We start from the raw sequence: 23,168 nt of genomic DNA, 5'->3' as shown, positions 1-23,168 counted from the left end.
AGTTGTATTAAACCATACTTTGGCTTCAGCTGAAGTCGGAATGCCCTTGACACTTCCAAGCTTTGCAGCATCTGTTTATGGGAGGTTTGTCAGCTCACTGATGGCTTTCCCCATGTGAACTTCTTAGGGGGAAAAAAAAAAAAAAAGTACCATTCATTCTGTGGGCATGGAAATAACCATGTTTGGCTCTAGGTTATTAGGAGAAGATTTTCAGGCATGGTTGGTGGTCTGGTGCTGCATCAGTTCCTCTGTTTCTTTCTCACATTTGCTGCTGTTATTCTTTGCCTGGTAGAGAGAGCTCTGACACCAGTTTCTGAAGGTTTGCCCTTTTTTCAGATGCATGTAAGGCACCTTGGCACTTGCTGCTGTGTGGCCTTTAGTACTTGTGCTGTGCTCAAAGGATTGGCCTTGAACAGTGTTACTGAGTGCTTCTTAACTCCACTCTGTTGTAGTCTACAGATAAAGTTGTACCCTGCTCCTCTTGCCCCTTCCCCTGCCAGTCCTGATGAGCTTTTCCAGACCTGGAAGCATATGTGCTCAAACATCTTTTCTGGTCTCCAGCTTTCATGTTGCTCCCCTCACCTGAGCTGGGTATAAAACAAAATTTCAAGTTGTTGCTCAGACTGTGACATCTCCACTACTATTTGGTAGGGTTCCTTGCCAACATTTCTCAAAGACACTTTGTGTTGGGTACCACATAGAGCCCTTTAGGGCTTCTATTCTTGATAGTGTGAACAGATGTGTCATAAAATCTTGATGCTCAAAATGGCCTGGGCAGCAGGAGGGACATCATATAAAGGGCTGTCTCAGAGACCTCCCTCTCTGTCTGCCTGATAATCCCACACCTGCATCTCACTCCTCTGCCTCTCCTCAGTCTGTCAGCTCTGCTTCAGGAATGTAATGGAGCTTGGAAATCTTTCTTAGAACACGAATTTAGAACTGCAATACTGTAAAATCTATCATTTGGTTATGGTGCTGCTGTAAAAAAAGGATGTGTTTCAATGGCCTCTGGGCATAGGCATGGAAAATTAGGATAGCTTTTAATAAACAGGGGATTGACCATTAATGCTTGTAGTACAAGTTACAACATTCTGTGCAAACATTCTTTAGCACTGTTATTATCTAGCAATAATCCTTATTTGTATCTTACACAAATTGTGGCAGAACCTTCTTTTTATTTAACCTGGAAGTTTTTCTGGAACTGTCTTTCTGTAATTTATACTCAGAATTAGCAGTTTTCTTGCTCGTCTCAGGAGATATGTGATAGCCACTTGCTGCATTTCTATGCTGGTAAATGTTTATTATACAAAATGTAGTAGAATGTTACGAAGAAATATCTTAAATAATTAAACAGAGACTATGAGTGACAAAACAAATTAACAAAGTGCAATTTGAGCTGTGTTACTCTTTCCTTTTCATATTCACTTATTTGCTAATTTCCTGAACTTACTGAACTCACTGAACTGTGATTAGAGAGAATTTGCCAAGTTCCTTTGTAATTGTTTCTTTGCAATTAACTAAATAATAGAATGTTCTGTGTGTTGCTCTCTGGGGAGAGGAAAGGAGCAGGCAGGTGCTTTTGCAATAGGATTTCCACATCTTCCACCCATTTCCCTGGAATTCACCATGTATAAAAAGACAAGCAAAATGTAAGAGACCATTGCCTCAGGACTGGAAATGCCAGAACCAACCTTTTCTTAGGATTTCTTGAAAGCTTAAAGCTTTTTTATGCTCACCCTTGTTGTGACTATTCTTTGTTTAAACCCAAAAGTCCTGGGATGACTTAAGAAGAAAGCAACAAAGACCCAAGTGTGTGTTCCTGTCTGCAGCCATCTCCACCCAGGGAATTCTTGGAGCTGGGAGGTGCAATCAACCAGGAATGGCCCTGGTATCATTTTGCTGGGAAGAGCAAAGTCTGGGGACTGAGCTGTCATGGAAGGGGCAGCAAAATCTGGGAGAGGCTGGAGAGCAGCCCTGGCTTTTTTGTGTCCTTTGACTTTCAGCAGCAAAATAGAGAGGAAACCCTGGGAGGAGAGGAAGGTTTCTCCTAATAGAGGCACAGTCTGGCTCAGCAGGAAGGAGGCAGAGCTTGATATAAGGGCAGAGTTTCTGAAGCAGCAGAGGTGAGCAGGGTGGAGGTGTTGCTGACATTAACAGCTGAGTGCTGAGAGACAGTTGTCTCACTGACCTCCCTCTGACTGTCCAGAATTTAGTCCCCAGTCTCCAGAGGGTAAATCATCCATCTGCTGGCATTTAGAGTTCAACCTTGCCTTTTATTTTAAAAAAAAAAAAATCAGTATTGTTGGCTAAAACCTTTCATAAGGTATATTAGGTCTGACAGTCTGGGGAAGACCTCTCACTTCACAGTATATTAAAAGCTGAATTATTTCATCTCAGTGAATAAAAAAAAAAAGCCAGAGGTATGGGTTTGCTGTTCTAAAAGGTGCTCTCATTGCAAGTGTCACATCAGTAGGGACATCTGGAGTCAGAGAGAGGCTTGTGAAGAGTGAAGAATTGTACATTTCTAGGATTGCCTTTGCAGACTGACTGATGGTCCTAGACAGACAGGGGACAGCCCTGGCTGCCTTATTTTGGAGCTTTAGACTAGTCTTTGTAGCTTTATTGGTTTTTGCTTTGGAATAGATCTCATTTACCTATTTTGTCCAGTGATTCTTTACCAAAGCCACTGTCAAAGCAAGTTAGTGAATGCTAATATGGCTCTTCGGGTTACTTTTCAGCAGGATTACCAGCTAACAAGCTGACATTTGCAGTTTGCTGTGGTTGACTGGAGAACTGCTTTCCATGTGAGGCTGATTTACTGTTAGTTTATATTCCTGGGATGTTACAGCCGTGGCTTGTCTGTTTATTTTGCTTTGGCAAAACAGGAACTGCCTTTTTGTGAGGTGAGGGAAAAAGGCTTCTATAATGTAAACATGAGAGCCTTGATAGCTGTCGTGTTCTCATGTTATCAAGAATTACCTGAATAGGATCAAATGAGAGAACCTAGACATCTAAGATATGCAAACCCCATTTCCTGACATGGTAAAACACACTGAAGTGCCCTGTCATGGAAGTACAGCTAGTGCTAAATACTGCAGTTTGTCCCTTGGTTTTTTTTGCTGAATTCACTTTACTCTTCATTTTTTCCCATATAATTATAAATAATTGCAGGGGAGAAATTAAAACTGTTGATGCCTCTGTTTCTCTGTAATCCCAAATCCTCATTCTACTATAATTTAATCCAGTTGTCTCCGCAGCAAATGGCTGTGAGAGATACAAGCACACCAGGGCTGCTGAGCCTGCTCCCTTTCCCATTTACTCCCTGTCCCCCTTATGGTGCCTCAAACTGCCACCCTAATACTCTGGTGCTTACACCCTCGTTTAATAGCATCCAGCTTTTTCTGTCATTTGTTCCAAATTGTTTTTGTTTTTTTTAATTTATTTACATCAATGTCGTCAAAAAAAAAAAAAAAAAAAAAAATCTCGGTGCAGAGTCCTTGCTGCATCTGCTTTCATTTCATGTCCATCCTTTTACTGGCAGAGGAACTTGGACTTGCAGCTTTGTGGGTTTTTTTCTGTCTATCCAGAGGCCCGTGGCAGCAGTAACATCTGCAGGGCAGATTCCAGCCCTGAGCATTTTGGTGCTGAATTGCATAAACTCTGTGGCATAAGTGGCTCACTCCAAGAAAGCTCTTACATCCAGCTAGCTCTTTCTGCTCCTTGTCTTTGGGTTGTTTGAGCTGGTGGTGAAATATGTTGGATCCTTGGGCTTGAAAATAATTTCTTTCCCATCCTCGCTCAGACCGGGAAAAAGTAAACAAAAAACCCCCCCAAAAAACAACAAAGAGAACAAACACAAAACCCAAACCAACCAAACAAATTAAAAATAAAAAAAGTAGGTGTTGTTTTAGTCTTCTCCTGCAGAAAAATGAGATTTTTTTCTTTGAGAAAGCTGGAGGAGGCTGAGGTCTTATATCTTTTACCCTTGTATATCTTGTACTTTTTCACATAGTGCGTGGCTGGGAACCCTCTGACTTGTTTCTTTTTGGTCTTTGTGAATGATAAGATTTCCTTTCAGCTATGTTGATAATACTCATATGAAGATTCTGTCCTCAAAAGCTGTTAAAATTGATGTTAATATTTCACAGCATCAGCAGAAACATGTTTATTTGGTCCCAGTGTATTAAATAGCTCATTTTAACATTTTTACCCTCTTTATTCACATCAGGAAGGGCAGCATAAAGGCTTAGCTGCATCTGTGGAAAGTAGTAAAATCATACTTGCAAAAGAGATGTCTGTGTGATACCTACTGATCTACCACCATTTTGGAGAAAAAAGTAGGGCTATTGAACTTTTTTTTTTTTTTTTTTCCCAATAGGATTCACAGCACTTCAGTGGGTTTTTTGAGGTTTCATGGACCATAAAGTTTTTTCAGTCTGAAGAATGTTAGTTAGATGAAGGTTTCTCAAGCCTGTAAAACTAGTGAGACTTTTGGTGTTAGAAAGCTGGATGGTCCCTTTTCCCTTTCCAGTTCCAAGTTGTGTTGAGTGATGCATCACTTCCAGCTTGGCAAATCAGCAGTGGGTGAAAAGCTGGGCTGGGGAGACTTTGGTTCATAGGACTGCATGGAGATAGCAAAATCTCAGGAGATGGTCTGAATAGCTTGACTGAATAAGTTTAGGAGCTCCTGCATTAATTCAGGACCGCTCCATAGTTAGAGCAAGAACTAAATTATTTGATCCATTGTTTTTAAAAGAAAACAGCAAATATATCCATGCATTTCAGTTGTAATAGGAATGATACAATCTTTGTAATAAACTGAATGAGTTTGATATTGCTACTGCTGTTTTCATCTTTTCCATTTTATTACACTATCCTAACATTACCCTGAGAATTTATGTACCTTGCGGTTTCCAGCATGTCCCCCTGAGAGGGTATGCTCATATTTTTTACCTCTAAGACTAAAAATAACTTGGTTCTGTTCTCTCTAGAAAGAAATGAAAAGCCTTTCCCATCAGCTCAGAGTATAATCCTTGGGAAAGCCATGTCTGAGTGGCTCTGTGGGGAGCACAAGCCGTGCTGGTACATTCTGCACAGCTCCACTCCGTTACACAGTAAGATGCTGTCAGTGTTTAAATGGCGAGGTGTTTGATTCCTGCCTCTGAGTTGTGTATTCATCAAAACAAGCTGAAAATTCCAAGTCCCCAGAAGTTTATGGGGCTGTGTAGTTGGCTTTGGGTCTGGAAGAGGCCAAACCTTTTCCTGCGGATCGGATGGTTGTAGCGAAAGCTACCAGAGCACTCCATGGAACAAGTCAAGACTGGGCTGGAAAATCACAGGAGGGGTCCGAATGCATCTTCAGACACCTTGGTACTTCTTGGTACTTGGTCGGCGTTTGGTGCCGGACGTTCACCCACAAAACAACACCCGACCACGCACCACGGCGCCATGTTACAGGCCGAGTCGCAGTGGCGCCGGAACTGGGCTACCGAACCCAGGGTTCTGGGGCACAACGGGCAACCCGGCCGGTCCCGGCAGCAGCCACCTGAACCCCGGGCCGCGGGAGCCCTGCGGGTCCCAGAGGCCGGGGCGGGGCGGACGGCGGCAGCGCCAATGGGAACGGGCGGGCGGTGCCGAGCGCGGAGGCGGTGGAGCCTCTCGGCGAACAAAGAGGGAGCGATCGGCGCGGCGGGAGGGAGGAGGAGGAGGCGGAGGAGTGGTAGTGGGGGGGGTATCGGCCATGCGGGGCTGCCAGGCGGGGAGAGGCTGAAGAGAGAGGGAGGCGAACGAGCAGGGAGTGCGGCGTCGCTCCATGGCCGGCGGGTCGGGGTGAGGTGAGGAGAGGCGGCGGGCATGGCGGGCGTCAGCTACTCGCCGCCCTGGTGGGTGAGCCTGCTGCACCGCCTGCCGCACCTCAGCCTGCGCTGGGAGCTCACCGCCGCTGACTTCCGACCGCACGACGCCGAGTACCAGCAGGTGGGTTCCCTCGTGGGGTCTGTGTGTGTGTGTGGGGGGGACGCAGGGACACGCACGCATTGTGTCCCCTCCTGCAGACGGGCGGAGGGTGTTTGTACAGCCGGGGGGTGTGCGGGGCACGGGGTGCGGAGGAGGAGGAGAGGGGCTTCTTGGGGGGAGTCGGTGGGTGCCATGTCGCCCCTGTTCCGTGTGGTGGGTGTCCACCTCATGAGGGGCAGAGGTCGGGGAGGCCAGGACGTGGGGGTCTCTCCGGCTTGGGCAGGAGCCGCCGCTCCGCCGAGGGGGGTGAGCAGGAACCTGGAGCTGCTTCCAGCAGGCTGGAAGCCCGAGTTCTTTTTGAGAAGAGGTGGAATGACCCCTTGGAAGAGGGTACAGGAGGCAACCCTGGCCAGGTGCCCTCCCCAGGTCCCTGCATGCTGCCACGTCCAGACGAAGGCACCGGCCCAGCCTGGTGCCCCTGGCCGGGTCGTAACCCCTTCGGGCTGGCGGTGGCTGCGCTGCCCTCTGCTCCTCAGCGATGTCCCCAGCCCTGCCAAGAGGCAGCAGCGCCTTTCCGAAACCGAATCGCTGCCTCCTGGAAACCAGATGACTTAATGCATGAGAGCGGCATTATCATCAAGTGCACTGGAAGATGCTCACAGAATACTTGTGTGCCGCTTTTTTTTTTTTTTTTTTTTTTTTTTTTTTTTTTTAAATGCTGCTTAGCCTGTGTCCGGCGCTTGGTTGGCTAGGCATGTAATTAAAATGATTGTGGAGTGAATCTGTGTGCTCTAACATCTGTGTTCTCTGCTGTCATCTTGGAACAGAGCTGCAGTGACTCTGCTGCCTCGCTTTGCCACGGTCTCTGGTTTTGAAAACACCATTTTGCTTTTCTCAACATTCTTGCAGTGTCCTATATATGCAGCCTCCTATCACGTGCACAGGCAGAAAGGTCATCTAAATGCTTCTTGTATATCGTAGAAATAAAAGGTAATAGAAATACTTCAGAAAGCAGCATGTTGTGGCTTTTTGTTTTTTTAAAACAGATGAACAGATCTGTGGGCTGAAGCCAGAGCAAAATGTGAGAGATGTAATCAAAGAGCACGGGGTAGATGCTAAGTAACATCTTTAAACCGGTAAACAAAACAAAGTTTTGACCTAACTTTGCTATTCGGTGTTTCAATTTGTTAATTTGTTTTCATTCCCGTGGCTTAGCAGAGTTCAAGATGGCCACACACAGCTGTAGGGCTGCACAGCAGCTTAGCTGTGTTTCCCTGACCTCAGAGGGTAGCAGCCTTTGAAACAAGGGATGTGAGATGCTGGAGATCGGAAGTGAAGAGTTCATGGAAAGATGTTGTTGGGGAGTGTGTTATCACGAAACAAGCGCTCATTGACCTTTGAATAGAGAGCAGATGTACTTAAATTGCTTAAAAGCATTCCTCACAACAATCTGGGGTTGTGTTCATTTGTCAGTAATTTTTCTACAGTAATCATATTCCCACTTAGAGCCTTCTGCTCTTCTCCTGTGTAGCTGCCTCCCCTCTTTTGATGCTATTAAGGATTTCTTGCACAGCAGTATGGGGCCTTTTAAGTCTTTGTATCAGCTCGCGAGAAAACATTTTATCAAATCCAAACCTGAATGTCTGGATTACTGAGGTGTTTGTTGTCAAGGGAATGATTTGAGTAGCAGGAGCTTTGCTGGTTTTGGTGCTGGTGAGGGGGATCCAGCAGGCTCTGGTGTTCTCGGTGTCACTGGTTACATAAGGAAGCTGCTGGGGCTCTGCAAGTTGACTCTGGAGTTCACAGCCGTGTAGATTAATTCTAATGCAGTGGAACTGGGAAACTTAATCCGGGAGTGGGGGCTGTAATGCTAAATGCTCTCTCATGCTTTAAATTGTTCTGGTGCCTTTTGGTTTGAATTCTAGCTTTTTCTGTTAGCTTTGTTATGAATTTGCATCCCTTGCTCTCTCTGCTGCCTGTGCTGGCATTCCCTTTTCTTTAGGAACCTTTTGTATTTAGCTGCCAATAGCATATATGTCCTGACATACAAACATTGTTTTTTTGGTTTTGTTTTGTTTTGTTTTTTTTTTAGATTCCTCACATTTTTCTTTTCTTTGTACATCTCATTGGCACAAAGTATATATTTTTGTTTTCTATTCCATTAGGGGCTGATTATTAAGTACAAACTGTTAAACTGCACTCTGCATTTGAGAGCTGGAGAGAGGTTGGGGGGATGCTAGCTGGGAGTTTATGGAGATGGGAAAGGGTAGAGTGTCTCTAGCTGTACTAAAGAAGGATTACCTTTACTAAACTAAAAATACTTTGTTTCCATTACTTCAAGTCATCAGGTAGCTAGACCGTCATTATAAATAGACATACAGCAAGGCTGTGTGCTCATTCTGATTTCTTATGAGGAAGGAAGCAGTGTATCCTTTCTGATTCCTCATTGCTTTTCTAGGAAAGATTTCCCAAGCCATGACCAAGGAAAAGCATTGTTTTCCTTATGAAACTGTTTTCTTTAGTAACATCTTAGTAAAGACCTTCCTTTTCTGTACTGTGTTTTGATGACAGGCTTTGAACTTGGACATCAACTGAACATCCCATTTCCACCAAAAGTTAAATACAGTGGCTTGGGTTTGAATGCTGTCACCTCGCTTGTACCAGTGCCATGGGCTTCTGCAGGTGAGGAGGCTGCTGTGGAACAGGCTTTCCTCCTGTACTCAACCAGGATTACTGTCAAGTACAAGCCACTATTCCACTGAAGCACCAGACAAGGTGTTGTCCCTCAAAACCTCTCTAAAGCTTGCACAGCTTGCAGATCAGCACATACTGCTGGGCTTTGAAGTCCAGGTTTTTGTTGTATCTTCTGGGAGCCAGGATGATGGGCAATATCTAGAAGGAGGAAGATTTAAGGGCCAGCCATGCTCTTCTGTCCCATTTAGTCCTTTCATCAGAGCCACTGTGCACTGGTGTGGCTCAAGGTGGCTGCATCCATTGTGTACCAACCTACAGGGGCTTCCTCCTTTTGTCTGAGAGCATCAGAAATACTTAAGGCAATGTCCTTGCCAAGGGCTGAGATCAATGCAGCTGCAGGTTTTGGCTCTGTACCTTCATCACCTGGCTCAGTCTCTAAAACACTCTTTCCTGGTATTAGTTACTTCTTATCTCCTCCAGCATATCTTGTTGCATTAGATTAGAACAGAGTGTGCCAGGCTGGAGGAGCGGAACAGATCCTTCCCCTCCTGGATTGCTTAAAAATGTATGTGTGTGTTTAGTTGTGTTCTCAGGTGCTTTCCTTCCATCATGACAGGCTGTGGACAACAGTGCCACTTGTTGTTTCCTCTTTCTGGGGGAATGGAGGTGAACTTCAATGGGGAATGGTCCTTCTTCTCCAAGGGGTTGGCATGATGGTCCTGTCAGAGCTGCCCTCATGTGCTGCTTGCAGGACTTGCTCCATAGAGTTGTCCCTGCAGAGGATCTTATCCAACCAGTTCTTTTCCTGACCCTCCCATGAGTCATTGGGGTTGAAGATATCTTGATCTGAACAGTTTTGTGCTGGCTGTATTCTCATCTGACTCATACTGCAGTGCTCTGCAAAGCCTTTTCATTGTATAGTGAGTCACAAACTCTGGAGTGAAGGGAATGTAAAAATGGAGCAAAGCTTGAGTTCCTCCTGGAAGCCTCGTGCTAATCCCAGTTCTGGTCTCCATGCCTTTTGCTGCTGACCCAATGATCATGATCTTCCCAGTACTGGCCACTTGCTTTCCTTCTAGATAAGTAAATCAGGCCACTAAGATGGTCCTGACACTGCTGCTGGTAGTTTAGTCTGGTAATATAAATAATTCTATTTGTGATATTGGAGTCACATGGCACTGAATTCACTTGCTCAGGATATGGTTTGCCAAGGCCCTTGAGGTAGTGTGGTTACCTGCTGGATAGAAGTAGAGAAGCTGAATGGCTTTCTAATACAACACAACAGGCAATGGGATATCAGCTTGATACAGGGTGCCTTTGGTATCAACAAAAAAGGAGCCTACAACATTTTATTGTAAATCTTAAGTCTTGCTGTGTGCTGAGAAGTGTTCTAGAAACACTGAAGAAGAAAAGATGTTGTAAAAGTGAAGTTACAGAGTACCTTGTCTTGATTTTCTGCTTTTTCGTCATTGCTGAAAAATGGCAATGTTGATCTGAATCTTTGCAAATGTTTGGGTTAAGTGTGGATCAAGCTAGACTTGATCCACAAAGTTGTCTAAACTCCTTCCTTGTGCCACCATCGTGCTTTTCCTGTGAGAGTCACAGCTGCAAATGCCTGGGCAGCAGGGGCAATGGTGGGTGGATGGATGTGTTTTAGGGAAAAAGCTAGATGATTGGGTCACACCAATCAAGATGCAGAACCATGCTCAAGGAAACATTGATAAGAACAGGGATATGTTCTTGTCCTTGGTTTTTGAGATGGTCACTTTAGTGGTGTCACCCAAAAGTTTCCTTTTATATGTTTGTCAGTGCTTTTGTGGTGTTACACTCTTTTTCTACTACTGGATGTGTGTTGAGGGGGAATCCAGAAGTAAAAGGTGCTGTGCAAGTCCAATGATGCTTCCCTTTCTTTGGCTTGCTGACTCAAATCCAAGGCATATGTATTTGAACCTGTAGGTAAAGGTTCAGCAAGAAATTAAGTCTGTCAGGTACTTTCTGGCTCTGTGAGGCCGTTTCCCTACACGTAACAGCTCATGTCATCTTTGGAAGTATTTCTTGGCTGGAGAAGCACGATGGAGCCTAAACTGCAAAAAGTCTTGGATTAGAGAGATTGTTTTAGAACTTCCTCTACTGTACTGGCGTCTTATTTCAATTCTGAAACCAAGAGTCTTGCTGTAAATTGGAAACATGTGTATGAGTCAAGTTGGATGACGTCTTTTTGTCTACTTGGCTCCAAGTCAGAGAGTAATGTGCCTTTCTTAAAGGGTTAGGCTGAAGGTTTCTTTCCAGAGTAGATGGACCCCTTCCAAGTGGTCCATCATCTATGCTGCTGTAGCACGAGTTTGTTCATATTTCCAGAAAAATTAGATGGCCCTGGTTAGTAGAATCCAATGCTTTCTAATTAGGTTGAAGTAGCTTTTGGGTTTTTAAGAACTGATGGAAAATCCCCTCTTCCCTTTACTCATCAGTCTTGGTTGCATGAGGAACCATGCAGTAACACCTCTTATCAGCAAACTGCTGCTGCAGTCCTACTCTGTTCTCTGGTTGATCTGGAAGAGCCTTTACTAGGGAACATCAGTACAATAAATAAAAATGCAGAATCAAGGCAGTTTTGGATGGGTGGTCTTTACTAAAGGTAGGCACACAACCCTTTCTGTTGATGATACATCCAGTCATGCAGCAGCATATGGCATACAGATAGGAAAAAAAGTCAACCTTTGCCAGCTTTCTGTCTGTAGCCTTACTTTTTTTGCTGACCCATGCTGTGCTGCTGCATTTTCAGATGGTCTCCTGAGACCTCACAGTTTCTGGAAACCCTGACTGTAGATTACCTTACTCTAGTGAAACACGGTAACTGGTCTGAATGCACAGTTTTGGCAGAGCAAAGTACACACAGAGGGGTAAAAGGTAACCTGAAGAAATGTGAAACACCCTGTGGAGGAAGGAGGGAAGGAGATGAAAGTGAGTGTGTAAAGCTATAAGCCATGCTTGCTTCATTTGGGTAGAATCCTAGAAGTATTAATCCTGCACAGAGAAGATGTTTTTGCAGGAGTTTGTTTGTTTTGGTTTGTTTTTTTTTTCTCCCTGTATGGCTGTAACTGCTTATGTTTCCTTGTCTGGATTTAAGTACTTGGAAAGTAAATTTGGGGCAATGCATCCACCTTCTCTGAGTGCTGCCTATATACTACTTACTTACATGCACACACACATTTGTTGGTTCAGAGAAGCTGACATTCAGGAACCTTGCATTTTGCATTTGCTTTGGAAAAAGTCTAAACAGGAACTGAAAATGCAGATGAGGGTCTCCAACCTTCAGCTTGCTGCCAAAATTGTGTAGCTACTTAGGAAGCTTATCTTGGTGTCCAGCTGCAAGGCCTGATCACTGGCATTCTGGAAAGGACTAAATCAAAGCCAGTTCAGTCTTACCATCTCCCATATCTTCCCCCACTTTTATTTTTTTTTTCTAAGCTGAGGAAAATCTACACTTTTCAGATGAACAAAAAGCCTTTGTTTAAGTGTTGATCTAATAAAACAAGCAGTACTTCAAGCAGATGTTGGTGTGGTTTTTTAATGCTCCTGATTTTTCATTATTAGGGAAAGTGACAAATTCTCACCCAGAAGAACATATCCCATTAGGCATGACTCTGGAGATTAAGGGTGAGAAGTCAGGTGCTTTTCTCTGACTTAATCCCAAGGCTTTGAATGTGGATTAAGGAGCTGTGCCACAAGTTGCCTTGATCTCTTACTTGTAGTTTGGGATTAGATTTATTTTTGAACTTTAAACTGAAGTCTGTCTATTGAGAATGTGCTAGACAAAAGTTATGGGCCTTTGTCACATCAAGTTTCACTTTAGGTTCCTTGATATGCATGTCTTCAAAGCAGGCAGCTGGGGAGACAAAAACTCTTCAATCCCCTTGCAATTCTTTCCTCTTTATTTTATTTTTATTCCTTTTTCTTCCAGGACTAGGCTAACTTCTTTTCCCCCATCCTTTATCCCCCACCAGCACAGTTACTGATGGAGAAGGTGAGGTCCAGAACCAAGGGTTGATGCTGTTTGTGTTGATGGGGCAGAGCTTGCCTGCTCAGCTCCGTGTGACTCCTTTCTGGGAACACTTCTGTACCTGTAAGGATGTGTGCTGAGGACAAAGCAGCAGTGATTAATGCTTCTCCTGAAGTCATTCTTCTATCATCTCTGATGGCAAGTGAATATGCTTGGGTGGCTGCAAGCAAGCACTGAGTAAGATGGTGCTCACTCTTCATAATCCTGAGATGGAGAGGAGTCAGCATCTTGTTTACAGCTGGCATCTCAACCACTGTCAGTTCCCCTCTTGCATCTGTTTTATCTTTTAGTTGTAAACTTTCCATCAGTTACACTGAGATTTCCCATTCCCCCTGAGTGCATAGGAGAACTTGGCTTGTTTTCAAGGGAATGTAATTCCCAGAGCTGTGGGAAGGGACGTGATGTCTGGGAATTTATTTGCTCTAAGATTCAGATGAGACTTGAATTACTTTGGAATATATCAGGATTGCCTTATGTACCAAATTTAATTCACACTTTTAAGAGATGGATAAGACTCAAAATATTAGGGGACATATTGATATATGCTGCAGGGTTGTCTCTAATAATAATAAAACCAAAACCCAGTAACCCTGCTCCTCTCTCAGCCAGGCTGTCAGTACTTTATGGGTGTGTTATCCTACTGGTTCTGTTTAATCTAATGGTGATGATTAACAAGACAGGTGAGCTAAAATCAAGGAGGATAAAGTTCATGTAAGGTTTGAGTCGTGGGGATGTACTCAGATGGTAGTCTGAAAAAAGCCATCACTGCTAGAAATCCTTCTACCTCCACTTAAGGAGTGGCTGAGGCTGCTGGTTGTATTGCAGTGGTGCAAAACCAGGAATTGTTTTTTTTTCTTAATCCCCAAACCAGAAATAACTTGCTGCATGATGAAAGGGTTCAGAAGTACCTAGTGAATAGTCACTGAGAGGCAGTAACATGCTGATGCTGTTTCTTTTTTATGATCATAAATCATATAATTTTCAGATTAGATCATCTAGGAAAGAGCAAAACACAGTGTACTTCCATGCTGCAAAAGCTTTAATTTCAACTAATTTTTAATTTTATTTTATTTTTATTTTTTTACGATTCCTAGGTAATGAGCCAGTTGTAGTTTTTGAGTCTGATCTTATAATTGTGAGCTTTTGGGTTTGGTAAGCCACAAATGTGCATGTTCTTGCAAGCCAGTCATATGCTTAAGGCTGCAAGGCTATTCTCTTGTGGAAAAAAAAGTGGGTTAGTGTGCAATACATGGACACAGCAGTTGGTGAAACTCAGTCATGGTACTTATACCCATTTCCTTCTCCTGTGCACTTGGATTTGAGGGTAACACTTATAAATGTTTCTTTTCACATGGTTATCGGGTTGCTTGCTTCAGCAGATGTAATATGTGCCAGGCTTCTTTTAAGTTAATTTTTTTAAAAAATAAGCATCTTTGGTCAGTAGTAGGAAGATCATTAAAACCAGCCAGAGGAAAGAGCTGGCATTCCCCTTCACCCTCTCATAAAAGCTGGAATTGCACCCTCAGATTCCCTTGGTCAGTGCTAAATGCTTTTTTCTGGCTGATACCTCTCAGAATGGTGCCACACGTGCACATGCATGCAAGCCCTTTGTGGTGTGAAATTAGGGATGAAAGATACTGCTAATCAGTCCTAACAATGCTGGACTTCTTCCTGGCCAAGGAGAAAGGGGAATGTGGGGAATGGATGTTTCACAAGTGTGCAACACATTCAGCCACGTTGTTATGCCAGTGTTGGTGTCTGTGCATGGGCACCCTTTTCAGTCTGTAAAATGCTGCTGTTCATGCAGAGAATTTAAACAAGCCTTCTATTCAACAGTGAGATTCAAAATAACACCCAGATCCAAATGGAGGCACTTCAGTTGCATAATGGTGTCTGTTACAAGGAGGACTCGGTGCAGATGATGTCACATTCCCTAAGAAAAGGCCCAAGCTTGAAGGAGAGAGGTGGTGGTGGTGAAGGAACCAGTTTGTTAATGGTATCACTGGTGGTACCATTGCTGTTTATTAGCAAACCTGAATAATGGCAAAGTGGACTGGGTGAAAACTGTGCATGTGGAAAAAATACCCCATTGCTTGGTGCTCTGCTGTCTTTGGTGGTGGTGATTTGTTTTAGTGCTGAACTGCAGATCACTGAATAATGTGGTGGGCAATGTATGACCTCACTGTACTCTGGGTTGTTTTCTTGGGTTTAAGAGCGTGCTTGAGTTCCTGTAGCTGATAAACTGGTAATTTTGATACTTGGCTGTAGTAGCTGAGATTTCTTCAGCCAACCAGAGAGATGTTTTCTGTTGCATTGCTGAAATTGTTTTGCATCTGTGCTGTGCCTGCAGCCTTGCTATTTCAGTGCTAGTAGTAGCAGATGATGTTACTGTTCTGAGGCCTCTGGCAGTTTGTTGCTTTCCTTCTTCCCTAAACTTGTGTTTAGCATACATTTACTTCCTTCAGCTTAGGAATAGACATTTTTTAATGTTGCTTCCTCCCTGGAAGTGCCTCTGTAGTCTCTGTGGCTGTGGCCAGAGGGGTGGGATGCGATTGCTGCCTTGCGTGCAGTCCCCCCCCTTTGCCCCTTTCTCCCTTGTTTTACAGTATCCACTCCAGGAAACGCTGAGAAAGTCGAGAGTAATGGAATTCATGAAATTCAAGCTGTGCTTCAATGAAAACGTGTTTTCAATTTCTGCCTCCTCGGGAGCCTGGGACTGAACTGTGATTGTGGGGGTTGGGACTGAATGGAAGCGCCAGAGTCAGAGCTCTGAGGAGCCTCTGGCCCCGCAGCTCTGCTGCTCCTCGGCTTTCAAAAGCTGATGGGTGCTTTGTGGCAGCTTCAGGAAGCGTTTTTGCATTCAGCTCTCCAAAAGGCTCAGGCGTTTTCCTGCTGGGTTTGATCTGGTTGTGGGGGTCTGAGTGACAGTGACATGTTGGAGAGGAACGTGATGGGAGGGGGGGAAGCATCAGCTGGAGGAGGGGGGGTTATCCCCCCCCTATCCCCCTCTCTCTGCTCTTGATCCTGCTCATGTTGTCCTTTGAGTGTCCTGCTGCCGATTAAGGGTGAGAATTATAATGGTGACTCAAAAGCCTTTGGTAAAACTCATTAATTCGTTCCTCCTTTAATTAGATGCCCAGCCATGGGCTTAGAATTATCAGAGCCTAGGAACACTTGCAGCTGTAAGAAGCTGTGCTACATCCATTGCAGAAATTGTGGATTTTTGGCAAATGCAGGTGTAGTGAGCTTTTACTCAGTTTGGATTTTGGGAAGGAACATGGAAGGGCACAGAAATGAAGGAAGCAGCTGAGAGTGTGTAGTGGGTGACCTCTGGCTGAATCCTACCTCATGGTGTTGAACTAAGAAGAAAGGGTGGAGTTGTCCTGCTTATAAATAATATTTTCCTTGGAAAGTGTAACAATGTAACTTTGAAGGAGAGAAAAAAGGAAGGAGAGTCTAATGAAAAGTTATGCAAGCATCTTTCCTTAACTTTAGCACCTGTGGGAATTTTACTCTTGGAATAAGAGTGTAACAGGAGCAGCTGCAGGCTTTGCAAGCAGTGCCTGTTCTGCTTGGAAGTAAGGGAAAAGGCCAAATGTTTTACAATGAAAAGCACCAGGTAGGTTCTGTGGGTTTTTTTTCAAGTCCACAGGGGGAAAAAAACCAATGGTGAACTTCCATTATTTTGTAGTCTCTTCTTGTTTCTGAAATATGAAGGAAGGCAATTTTCAGACTAATATCTGTGGGTGACCCATGCAACAGAAGAGTATGGGCTTCTGAGAGAAGTTTGTGGCTACTTCTGGTATCTTTGAAGTACTTGTGCTTTTTTTTTTTTTTTTTTTTTTTTTCTTCATTACTATTTGCAGAACTAGATGGAAGGCTGAAAAGGACTTTAGGGAAGCATTTTTTTAATTTCTCCCTCTCTGCAACTCTACTTGTAGTTGCAATCACTGTGAATGCAGTGGTAGATCCTGAAAACATGATCTCTGTTTAACTTGGGACTGTCAAGTGCAAGCAATACCAAAAAGTGCAGACCTAGGAAAAGTCTAGGGACAGAGATAGCTGACTGAGCTGACTGACACTGGGCTTGGACTGGTGCAATTAAAAAGATAGGTTTGTTTGGGTGTGTAGATTTTGTTTTGTTTTCTTTTTTCCTTAGGACTTGAACTTTAGAAATAGACTGAATGCCTTGGACTTGGGTAAATGGGAGCTGTGGCACAAGACTAGATTAGAGGTACTTGTAGTCAATGGCAAGTGTTAATGTTCATGCTCCCTTTAAGAGGGAAACCATTTCAGTTGTAGTAGGTGGCAGGAAAAAATTGATCAGCTGTGTTTTGGTCTTTTTCTGTCTAGATTTAGTAGAAAGCACAGATAGCACATTCAATGAGGATGGAATTATTTGCTTGACACTTCTGTACTCTAAACAGAAGTCTTTACTTTGGATGAGAGTGCTATTTTAAAATCACTGTACAGTGCTTCCTGTGTGCCTTTTAGGATTTCAAAATGTGACCCATGCCTTCTGTTCATCCTTCTTATCCTTTCCCCATGCAATCTGAGTTATTTACAAGACTGAGTGGAGCATAGAGATGGGGTAGGACAGTGTTTCATCCCTGCTTTCTGAGGTCTCTGGGTCACTCACCATTTCTTAGATGTGCAAATATCTGAAAATGTTACAGGTTGGGCAACAGCTGTTGAATCAACTCAAGCAAACAAATCAGTGGGAACAACAAATCTAGGAGGTCAAAATAGCCTTTCATTTCCATAAGTACAACATAAGGTAGAGATCCTGATAAAATTCTTGGCTGGTCTCAGACTGTGTTCTGGGGCAGGTTGAGTGCTGCAACAGTGAACCCCTTGATCACTGCAGGGGTTATTTTTCGAGCTTTTTCAGCTTGACCTGCTGCAAATTAAAATCTGTTTGAACACAAGCTCTTCAAAAGCATTTTAAATGCTTTAATATTAAAGGATAAAGGATAAACTAAAGGGGATGACAGTGCCGTTGACAAAATATTCCGTGTGGACAAGCAGGACTTTGGGATGTGCTTCCAATGCCTGTGTGGTAGCAGGCAGCTCTGGCAGAAGCTGTGTGAGTGATAGTAGATGCTGGGAGCATTCTGCTGAGGTGTAAATAACAAGGTTGGACAGTTTGTGCCAGCTCTGCTGTTTTTATTAGTGCAGCTTAGCCTTTGCTTTGGGCAATGTGGAGGTTATGGGAGAAGGAAGAAGGGACAATCTCTGAATTTGCCTCTTCTCCCAGCAGATGATGATGAGAAGGTATGGGAATCTTGTTACCTTGGCATGTTAATTCTTCTTGTGGGTGTACTTGTATCTAAAGTCTGGAATTCTTACTGTGGCAAATGCTTGCTGGGTCACTCCAGTGCCATTTCAACCTTTTTGGTGCTTGTGTGGATTTTGTTGCAGCAATTCAAATCTAGTTGGCTACTATAGTTTTCCATTGCTGTTTATTTTGTTCTCAAGAAAAGGTTGCTCTGAGAGACTGTTTGTCTTATTATTGCTCCCAAATACATTTAATAGCTCTTTGCTAGATGTTGCATCTTCTGCTTGTGCTTGACCCACCTCTTAACATGTTGCCAGGGCTGAAGAAGACTCCAAATTTGTTTGGTGGGTGGATCTGAGTCATGATCTGCTGATGTTGGCTACATTTTGGGCTGGGAGGAGATGTGCCTCTGGGATACTCCACTCTGTGGTACACCAGGTGAAATGTAGTCCAGCAGGTATAACCTATGGGCAGGACTTCCAGCACTAACTTAATAATTAGATTTGGTTTACCTGTGCTGGCTTCAGTAGGAGCGAGCTTGATTATTTGATCCAATAAATAACATATAAGGTACCTAAGAAACACTTTGAAGCACAGGTCTTGAATGCTCATCAGAGTTCAGGTTGGAACCAGGAATGTCTGTGTATTTTTCCCCTCCAAAATGAAATTTGCTGCCTGATATAGAGTACAGAGCTTTCTTTCTAACACCTTTGCCTTTAGATGGGATCTACCAGCAGTTTAGTTCTTCCTACTCACAAACAAACACACCACTGCAGTTTTGGTACTAAAACTAGTCCTACAAAACCCACATCCTTGGGGATGTAGCCTTTGACATGCAGTTGCCTTCTGGCAAGTCACTGGTCACTTCTCCTGGGAAAAAAGGTCCTGAGTATTTTCTGTGCAGCTGCATGGGGACCTTGGTCCGTGTGGGTTCTCTCCTATGTGCTGTGAACACAGCTTGGAAACAGGGCTGAGAGCTTCTGGAAACTGCAGTGTGGTCCTCAGCTTTATTCTCAGTGAGGGCTGTTTTCTCTGTTAGGGCACGTGTGAAACAGAACCACAGAATTGTTCTAATGCTGCAGTAAGGAAGTGTTATACAGTGCAGAGTTTGGTGACTAAAAAAAAAATATTTTCTTCTTGTAGTCAGAACATACATAACTCTCCAGAGATAAGAATCTTGGTCTTGGTGCACCTGTGGTTTGGACTGTGCTCTTTGGGTTCTACTCCAGTGCTTTCTGTATCACCTGATGTAGATAAGTGTCCTGATGGCTGGAACTGTGCTACAGGCCAGGAAGGGTTCAGAGCAGGCAGGCATGAGTATACAAACCATCCCAGGAGCTGGGAGAACAATGCTGGCCCCTGTTTGTGAGCATCCTCATGGTGCTGACTCCTTTTATAATCCTGGCTTTAAAGATCTGAAGCTCCTCCAGCCTTGCTGAGCAGGGTCTGTGTAGGCAGGAAAGTGTTTTGTTTGCGTCCCTGTTGCTTGCAAGGATTGGGGTCTTTAGGCTGTTCCAGGCAGCACCCAGATAACCCCCTATGCTTGTACCCTTGGTAAATAATCTTCCAAGTGGGGTTCCCATTCCAGGCACGTCCTCTGTCCTGCTCTGCTGGCTCAAGCTGGGTCAGTCATGCATCTCACCAAGCGTGGCAGATCTGAGACAGTTTGTAGCTTTTGCTTCTGCTCCCTGAATCCTTGGCCTATAAAAGGCAGTGAACAACAAAAGAGCAGTTAGATTTGTGGAGCTTGGTTATGTCATCTTGTCACTTTTTTTTTCACCCTAATCTTTGGACTAAGGGTATGGTTGTTGGGGTGCAGGAAAATTTTCAGGATCTTGGGAAAGTGCCTTGTGGTTACATTCTGCCTCCAAAAGCTGTTAAGGCTCCTAATCCCTATGTGTGGGATTGCACTATCATGTTTTTAAATATATGCAAAAACCTGCTTGTGTTCCTTCACTTAGCCTTTTCCACCTGCAGGTATCATCTAGTGGCAATATCATCACTTCCCTAGCAACCAGCATGTTGTGAACAGGATTATGGTGCCTAGGGAGGTTGGAGGGCACAAAGAATTTAGGAAGGCAGCATCCCCTGATGTGAATACCTCCCTTAATGTGGACCAAAGAAGGGTAAATCCAGGGCCATCTGTGTGGGGAGCAGCATCCTGCTTTGCATGGTGCATGGCACCTGGGGGCTGTGTCACCAGGAGAACAGGGGAGGAGGAAGGGCATGAGGTGTGTCCTTTAACTAATGCAACAAGGCTGTAAGAAGGTGAATTTGTGTCGTTTGCAAGCTGAGGTAACCCTCTAGAGACCCTGTTACTGATCTCAAGGTGTGAGTGCAGCAGGCTGCCTTGTCTCAGCTAATGTGATTAAAACCCCTGAAGGCACCAGGGATGTGTTCCTGCCATCTCTCTTCCTGCCTTCACTCTTTCCACTCCCTCATCAAGAGCATCCTTGCTCTACAGCCTGGAATGGGGAGGGCTTCTCTGCTACAAAGTACTGCATTTTTTCCTACTAGTATTGTCTGTAGAGTTAATTTAAAATGTTTTCTCAAAACATTCAGGCTTGCTTTTCCTTTTTAATGAAAGCTAGCTGGCTGTTTTATTGTTAAAGATGATGGGAAGGACCAGGAAAATCAAACACTTCTCCCTACATCATCTTCTGCTCTGAAGTCTAATGGGGTCTTGTGACGTTCTTCTACAGACCCATAAAGGAAAGAGATCTACTTTACTTGCATACATTTACTTCCAGAGGTATTGTGGTGGGTTTTATGCTGCACAGAGTCAAGTGAAAACAGTTACTGAATGCTTTGTAAAAGTGTTTCAGCAGATGCTCAACTCTGCTTTGTTCTGCAGTTTATGCACCACTTGCTTTCATTCAATAAAAAGCAACATGAAGACATGAGAGTTATTGCAGATATTTGCTTCGTGGCTTCAGGGTATCTTATCTTGGGGCTGCTCAAGACTTCTTTCTAGTGAATTGCTCTTGCTTTTTGCAGTGTTTGGGTGATGTAATGAATTGTTCCATTGCTTCAGTGAGTGAGTCAAAAGTTCTCTTTCCCAGAAGCTTCAACACCTGCTAAAAGGGTGAAGAATTCCAGGCAACTACTGCCAGCCCTTAAGTGCTGTGAGAAGTCTCTTGCCAAAGATCCAGATTTCTGTATAGGTTTGGAGTTAGATGATGTTCCCCACTTATCTACTGTGGTTGGTCAGAGTGGATCTTAACTATATTGTTGCCCAAATTACTTTTCTTCTTAAAGGTGTTTTTAGTGAGCTGAGTTTTTGGTAAAGGAATCATGATCATTAGTGTTGAATCAAAAGAGGTGATAGAGCTAAGAAGGATGTGGCTCTTCTAAAATTCAGAGAATCTAGAGGATGTATTTTTACTGCTGGTCCTGTGGTGAGTGATGTTTGCCAGCCTCACCTGATTAGAGAAGGAGCTTCAGTCAGAGATACTGAGTCTTAATGCTGGAGCATTATTTCTCTTTGTTTCTGATTAGGATGCTTTCTGAAAATTAATTCATAAATGAGGCTTAAAATACCTGTCTAAAGAGCAGAAAGAAAAAATTCTGTGGGGGCAAGGTTGGACCTTAAGTTTAAGATATTTCAAGTGTAAGTTGGATGTCTGGTGCAACCTGGCCTAAAAATCTGTATAAACCCACTCAAATGCAAAAAAGCCCACCTGGCTCCCTTCTGGGGCATCTTTCATGGGAGAGTTCATGAACAGCCTGGAGGATTTCTGCTTACACATCCATGAATCCTACTTGGTGGTCATGTTTCAAACAGGCAAATTGCTGATCTGCAGAGGTAACAAGGTACTTGGTGCTTCAGAAGAGCTGTTTTCAAATGCAAGGCTGGCTAGGAATGGAAATGTAGGTGTTGGTTATGGAAATGTATGGAATAGAAATGTAGCTGAAGGTTATTATGAAGCTGAGAAATGTGGCTCACCAGTTAAGGTAGCTGAAAGTCCATCCAGCTGGAGCAGTGAACTGGAAGACACTGAATTACAAACAACCAAAGCAAGAAATGGCTGACAAATAGCAAATAAGTAACTAAGCACCAGTCCCCTGTGTGGATCTGATGCAAATGTGTTTCAGGAACCACAACAGCTAGAGAAGGTGAGATGATGTATTTCTGCGTTTGACATTGGGGAACCTTGAACTTGAGAATGCTGATCTGGTAGCAGCCCTAACAGCTGTTTTTAATAGCCCAGTTTTGTGGGGTTTTTCTGTTTTTGAAAGTTTCTGTAAGCACTCCCTGGAGGATGGGTAAAGCCTGTTTTTGTTGTTGTTTAGTGGAAGTGGACAACCTTGGTGATGTTGCAAACGTTGAAGTCATTGTTAAACACCACAAGGTACATGCTGGATGGTTTCCGTGCCAGAGGTCAGAAGAGCCACAAGGATGATTTACAGCAGGAATGACCTACTGCAAGTTGTCAATGGCCTGAGTATTGTCTGGGAGGATGGATTAAATAGTCCTTTACAAAGGTTTTCAGCCCAAAAATCTATCCTGACTCCATGTTGCTTCCAAGTACCTGGGTCTGTAATGGCAATTGGATGAGGCAGGGGCTGTGCTGATAACCCCAGATGGGAGATTAAAAACAAACCAGCAGAGTGAAGAATCTGTGCTTCTGGATTTTCTTTCTGAAAGACACTGTAATCCAAAATCTGCCATTATTCTGCTTGGCAGTAGTTGTGAGGATGCTGGAGGAGAAGAGTTTGGTTTGTGGTTAGAAGTTACACAGCCCATGTAGGGACTGAGTGAGCAGGGAGCACTGCAGCCTGGTTCTTCAGATGGTGTTGGTGTGACCTCTTGTCCAGTCCTGCTCTGGAAACTGCTCTTACCCATCTGCCAGTTGCAGGGGGAGGTGTTCACAGCATCTGTTTTCAGTGAAGGAGCCTTTCCCCTAAAGTTTTTTGGGTGGCTCTGCAACACCTTGGGCTTGAGCTCTTCAGCTGTAGTGCTTCTGTCCTGATGTTTTTCTTCATGGATGGGAAGGATTTTCTTCTCCAGCACTGGTTATTAATCTACAGGTAGCATCAAGATGGCAGAAATACCCAGAATAGGCAGTAATTACAGCATACCTAGCTAGAGACAAAAGAAAAAGGGTTGGTTGGAAGCATAGCTCAGGATTACACTGTTGGTGGGGGAGCTATTAGCCATTTTGGGATGTGAAGGAAAAT

The 23,168-nt window shown here is 43.9% G+C and overlaps 1 protein-coding gene across 3 annotated transcripts in view; it reads left to right on the top strand.

The window, feature by feature from the left end:
* The first annotated feature begins 5,668 nt into the window (after window positions 1-5,668).
* The window catches only part of TTYH3 (tweety family member 3), a 77,064-nt gene continuing 59,564 nt past the window's right edge, over window positions 5,669-23,168 (top strand). For all 3 annotated transcript variants that reach the window (XM_071761517.1, XM_071761516.1, XM_071761515.1), the window contains exon 1: window positions 5,669-5,976. In XM_071761517.1, coding sequence (XP_071617618.1) covers window positions 5,854-5,976 — 123 coding nt within the window. In that variant the 5' untranslated portion in view covers window positions 5,669-5,853. The remainder of the gene's footprint in view (window positions 5,977-23,168) is intronic.

The sequence above is a fragment of the Heliangelus exortis genome, chromosome 17 (assembly GCF_036169615.1).
Source record: "Heliangelus exortis chromosome 17, bHelExo1.hap1, whole genome shotgun sequence".
Taxonomy (NCBI): Eukaryota; Metazoa; Chordata; class Aves; order Apodiformes; family Trochilidae; genus Heliangelus; species Heliangelus exortis.
The sequence above is the reverse complement of the archived record's forward strand: the minus strand, read 5'-3'. Positions and strand labels throughout refer to the sequence as shown.